This window comes from Austrofundulus limnaeus, unplaced genomic scaffold, assembly GCF_001266775.1.
Source record: "Austrofundulus limnaeus strain Quisiro unplaced genomic scaffold, Austrofundulus_limnaeus-1.0 Scaffold68, whole genome shotgun sequence".
Lineage (NCBI taxonomy): Eukaryota > Metazoa > Chordata > Actinopteri > Cyprinodontiformes > Rivulidae > Austrofundulus > Austrofundulus limnaeus.
The window spans coordinates 2,021,374-2,027,391 of NW_013952470.1; the positions used below are offsets into that span (position 1 = coordinate 2,021,374).

Here is a 6,018-nt window from a genome sequence, read left to right on the forward strand (position 1 = left end):
TATATATATATACTGTATGAGTATGTATGAACTGCAAGAGCTTTAAAGAAGTTACCCAAAACTGAAAGTCATGCACTCATAAACTGGTGGAGACTCTGATGGGAACAGGTGTGGCAGGCTCAGAGCCACAACAGGATCAGAGGAGAAATGTGTGATAGGCAGCTCACAGGCCCTCAGCTTAAAGCACAGTTTAATGGTTGTAAAAGGTAAGTTTGTCTTTACTAAAGATAAGACTTGGAGCAGCAACTTGACAGGTCGACTCGCAGCAAGAAAACTATCTCTAAGAGCTCAGAATAAGAAAAAGAAGCTTTCCTGAACCATGAAACATCACCAGTGGACCAGTGAAGACTGGAACAAGATGTTGGGGTTGGCTGATGAATACAAAGCAGGAGTTCATCAGCAGGACTTTTGTACGGTTTCTCTGTGTGACAGCTGAGACATGGAGGAGGAAGTGTGATGATCTGGGGCTGTCTTGCTGGATCCAGGGTTGGGTCTGTCACACCTCTTCCTGTCAGTTTCCACCAATTTGAGTGCACTGTGACGGTGAAGGAAACTGGACTCCTTGGCTTTCAGTGTTGGCTAACTTACATATTTTTTAACCCTCTGGCAGTTCAGCACTTACCTTTGTACCATTTCAAGCTGTTCATTGAACTTGAGCTGCTTGAATTTCAAATTAAAAAACCTAGAAAAATAAAGGTGTTCTAAAACTTTTGAACTGTAGTGTATATACAATTTAAACTGGTACAAAATGTTTTCAGAACCTGAGGACATTCATTCAACATCTTTTCTTCTATATTTCTAAGCACCCTTGATGCTCTTCAACACAAGTGAAAAGATGACTTTGTACTTTAAAAGCTTTTGCTTTTGTAAGTCCATCCTCAGTTCTGTTCTTGCTGTTGTACGTGGAACTGTGTCTCTTATAGAGATCGAAAGGTGATTCTTTCGACCAGAGGTGCCCGAAGTGGGGCCCGCAGGCGAAATTGGCCCGCCAAGCTATTTGATTTGGCCCACTAGCAGTTGTCCTGATTACCAGATTGTAATCTCCTGTTTTACGTAGAAATACTATATTTACACTTAGTCTTTTCTACCATTGATCCAACTATAGGTACAAGGAGATAGTCAGATAGTCTTAACTCATGGTTCTCAGTTTCTCTTTGAATTATATTAAGATTAAAAATAAAATACAAGTAACGTCTAGAGACATTTAGATCAGATTTAAGTCCATATCTAGATTTGCGAACCTTATAAGACCACATATACTCAAATTTAAAATCATGAAAAGTGTCATGAGCATTTGCTGCCTGAGCAAACGTTGAATTTTCTCTATGTCCATGGGCTGAAAAAAATACACAAACAAAAAAATGTGGGCTGCTAGCTTAATCGTAAAAAATACAACTTTACTTGAAGTATTTGCATTTCGTGTATTATATTATTGCATTTGGCCCACCGCCCTCAGATTGATTTTGATCTTGGCCCTCAATGGGAAAATGTTTGGGCACCCCTGCTCACTTGTTTTTATCAGAGTTTCTTGGATAATGTCATATTTTTACCCTAGGGTTAGACCTTATCAGAAACGCATCATCCTACATATTTCGAGAAATTTGGTTGGAAAGTAGTAACTTTATGAAAATGCACATTAACCGTTTATTTAAAATTCTGAAGATTAGCTTGAGCTTTAATTTAATTTTAAAAAATGGACAGTTCAGGCTACATTTTCAAATTGATTTTGCAATGATATTATTTATATGCATACTACATTCTTTGTTCTTTGTTTGGATTTGTTTATGTTTCTTTGCAATTTATAGCAGTTAATTTGTAAAGAGCTTATCACTTGATAATTCTCAGTATATTGAAACATCAGTAGTGTAGCCAGAATTTGCTTTACAGCCATGCCTAAGAAATATGGGTGGGGCAAGTAAACAAGCTTTGATGAATCAATCTGTGGAGCTCAGGTTGACTTTGATTCCCATAAAAATTCTACGTTATTCTTCAGAAAGACCCGCCTTGTCTTCTCTCTCTCATGAACCTCTTCCTCTCTACAGGAGCCCAGTCACCGTTAGCCACGGTTGCTACTGTTTGGCCCTGCTCCGGTCCGTGCCAGCTGCAGCCTACATCGTTCTGGTGACAGTCCTGCGCTACCATCTCTTCATATGGAGTGTCTTCTCGCCCAAACTGCTATATGAGTCCATGCACCTCCTGCTGACAGCAGGAGTCTGTCTTTTCTTCATCACGATGGAGCAAAGTCACGACTTGAGTAAGTCTGAGGGAGCCAGAGACTCACGACCGTGAAACAACCTGCCTTTGTTTGCAAAATAATCTGTGTCCATGCAATGTCTGTAACTAGAATCATCAAAGTATTCTATATTTTCCATGAAGATACATGTTTGAGTAAAAATCTGATGTTAATTTTCTGAACAAAAAAAAACTTTATTTAAAGTGGATTTTGAGCTGCAGAGGATTGAAAATGAGAAAGAAACTCCATGAGTTATTGGAGGGTTTTGATGTCATGTTGGGGAAATTTGTGTGTTTATATTCTGAACACAGCTGCGTCAGTGTTCGCTTGCCCCCTCCCAGCTTTTCCTCTCATCCTGCTTGAACCGCAGCAGCCTAAACAGGAAAGCATCGGCTCACCGGAGAGAGGAGGTGCAAATAACGAGATGAACCGTGGCAGTACTCCAGTTAACAGCATCAGACTCAGGGTCCTGCTGCTCCTCGCACCCAACACAAACACATAGTTCCACGTTGAGTTTCCCGCTGTGACAGATCAAAGCATCTGCTCGAAGAATAAAAAAACAAAACAAATTTTGAGCTGAGTCTGTCTCGGCCAAAAAGGTTCAAGAAAGCTAAACTTGAGTGTGAGGGAGATGCCAGACAATGTTCACGCCCACACATTTCTAAGAAAATGGTTTAATTAGGCAGCATTAATGAAAATACCTGTGTGGGTGAAACCTGGGGGTGTGGAGTGCAAACACTTTTCTGAAGAATGAAACTGTTCAGTAAATTGTGATTTTCTCAGTCCTTGTTTACCCACACACAGGTTTAATTCTGTCTGTGGATATTTTTGTTCATAATCAAAAAGAAAAAATAAGTAGGTCCTCTGGATGGGTTCTTCTTTAGTGAAACGTTTCGAAACGTTTCACTAAAGAAGAACCCATCCAGAGGCCCTAATTATTTTTTCTACCTGGATTACTGAGATGCACCAGGACATTTTGTTCATAATGTTTTTTAAATACACTCCTGATCAAAATCTTAGACCAGTCAAAAAAAGTGCAAGAATTTGCATTTTGCACTATTGGATCTTAAGAAGGTTCTAAGTAGAGCTTCACAATGTTAAAAGAAGAAATCAGTGCAAGAGACAAGAACTTTTGAGCAGGGAATTTTCTGAAAACTGTATTTACACTCAAACATGATTTTTTTCAGCTGATCAAAAGTTTAAGACCATAGCTCAAAAAAAAAAAAAAAACCTGAAAATTCCCCAAAACAGAAATCAAAGTGTCAAAAAAAGGACTCAGTAATGAGTAGCTCCACCATTCTTGTTGATGACTTCAAACAATGGTTTAGGCATGCTTGATGCCAGTGTTTCCAGGAGGCTAGTGGGAACGTTGCTCCAAGTGTTGAAGATGGCTTCACGAAGGGCATCCACTGTCTGGAACTGATGTCCATTTTTGTAAACTTCCCTTGCCATCATCCCCAAATGTTCTCAGTTGGGTTTAGATCCGGGGAACATGCAGGATGGTCCAAAAGAGTGATGTTATTCTCTTGGAAGAACTCCTTTGTCAGGCGGGCATTGTGAACTGCAGCATTGTCCTGATGAAAAACCCAATCATTACCACACAGACGAGGGCCCTCAGTCATGAGGGATGCCCGCTGCAACATCTCCACATAGCCAGCTGCTGTTTGACGCCCCTGCACAACCTGAAGCTCCATTGTTCCATTGAAGGAAAACGCACCCCAAATCATGATGGTGCCCCCACCACTGTGCCGTGTAGAAAACATCTCAGGTGGGATCTCCTTGTCATGCCAGTAACGTTGGAAGCCACCAGGACCATCATGGTTAAATTTTTTCTCTTCAGAGAAGACAACTTTCTTCCACCTTTCAATGTCCCATGTTTGATGCACCCTTGCAGAGTCCAAACGGGCAATTTTGTGGCGTTGAAGAAGACGTGGCCTTTGAAGATGTTTTTTGTTTCTGAAGCCCCTCTCTCACAGATGCTGTCTGATGGTTATTGGGCTGCAGTCAGCACCAGTAATGGCCTTAATTTGGGTAGAGGATCCTCCCGTGTCTTCACGGACAACCAATCGGATCCTGTGGCTCAGAGCTGGTTAAATTTTTTTGGGTCTACCACTTGACTTTTTTGTTCCATAACCCTCAGGATCATTTAAAAAATGCAAAATGACTGTCTTACTGCGTCCAACTTCAGCAGCGATGGCACGTTGTGAGAGGCCTTGCTTATGCAGCTCAACAATCCTACCACGTTCAAAGTCAGTGAGCTTTTTTGCTTTTGCCATCAGGAGGTCTTGACAGTGTAAAGACTTGACAGAAAATGACATGGAATCCAGATTTTTGCACAGCTTTTGGCTTTTAAAGACTATGGTCTTAAACTTTTGAACAGCTGAAAAAATCATGTTTGAGTGTAAATGCAGTTTTCAGACAATTCCCTGCTCAAAAGTTCTTGTCTCTTGCACTGATTTCTTCTTTTAACATTGTGAAGCTCTACTTAGAACCTTCTTAAGATCCAATAATGCAAAATGCAAATTCTTGCACTTTTTTGACTGGTCTTAAGATTTTAATCAGGAGCGCATGAAAATGTTTTTGTTTTCTTCTACATTGGAACACTGGACTTAAAATCTGTCTTCTATCTGTAGATTTTTGTTTAGATCTGCAGGTACCAATCACAATGATGATGAGTCAAGAAGTTTGCTGCAGATTTAAACTTTCATGACTTGTACTCAATTTTAAATTCATGAGCCGAAGTAAAACTGGCTGACCATGAGACTTTAAAGCAGTACTTCAGATCTTTGGAAGTGGTGTTCAGCATAACACGTAATCAGCAAACAATATTTTCCTGTTTTAGATAGCTCTTTGAATGTCTTCAGTTAATTTTGACTGGACTGATGAGAAAACGGCTAGTCTGAGCAGAGCCAAGTCCCAAAGTGTATTGTTGTCTTAAAATATGTCCTTTCTAAAACAAATTGATAACAGTTCATGCAAGCGTAAACACGTATAGGTCTTTACATCAATAGCTGTGTTTCCATTGACCATGAAAATGTGCAAATTAGAATTTAAAAAAAAAATTTGCTCAATGGAAACACGTGAATTTCGAAAAAAATTACATTCTTCGACAAAATGTTTTTGCGCCAGGATGAGGTGGTTTTTCGGCCATATCGAAATTGGTGTTTTTCACAAAACTGCAATAGAAACACTTTTTTCACATCACGGGAGCAGTGTTGCCAGGTGTACGATAATTATCGTATTTGTACGATAATTTTGCCCTCTGTACGATGTACGCTCAATAATCCCAAAAATCCCATAATGTACGATAATTTCACCGCTCCAATGTGTGATGTAATCGACCCGACACGCTGCTCGCTGACATGAGAGGTGGCGGGTTGTGGAACACAGCGGTGCTGATTTAGCGACTTCCTCGCTATATTTACAGACTTTTCAGACCSTCTAGAGACTGTTATTCAGAAAAGTGACTAGTGAAAATGTAGCGACTCTTTTTCTGGTGTTATTGAGACTTTGAGAGACTCTGCCGTGAACGCATTTCTCCATTGTGCTGCTGAGAGCTCCTCCTCACCAGTCCCAGAGCACCGACAGGAGGCTTCTTCACGCTGCGTCTCTCCCTGCTGCAGGTAGATATCATCCCATCCAGACATGAAATGAATACTGCTGCTGCAACTGATCCATGATGGGATGTTAATAAAAACATTTATATGGCTAAAAATAGATCCCTTTGCCGGTCCCCATAGAAAGGAGGATTAGAGTTGTGACACATATAATATATACGTATATAT

The 6,018-nt window shown here is 40.3% G+C and overlaps 1 protein-coding gene across 1 annotated transcript in view; it reads left to right on the forward strand.

Moving 5' to 3' along the window:
• pigg (phosphatidylinositol glycan anchor biosynthesis class G (EMM blood group)) overlaps positions 1-3,015 on the forward strand; it is a gene marked incomplete at its 5' end in the record, with an annotated part of 135,656 nt that extends 132,641 nt beyond the window's left edge. Inside the window, 2 exon segments of the mRNA XM_014010407.1 lie at positions 2,043-2,254; positions 2,545-3,015. Coding sequence (XP_013865861.1) covers positions 2,043-2,254; positions 2,545-2,735 — 403 coding nt within the window. The 3' untranslated portion in view covers positions 2,736-3,015.
• Between the last annotated feature and the right edge of the window lie 3,003 nt (positions 3,016-6,018).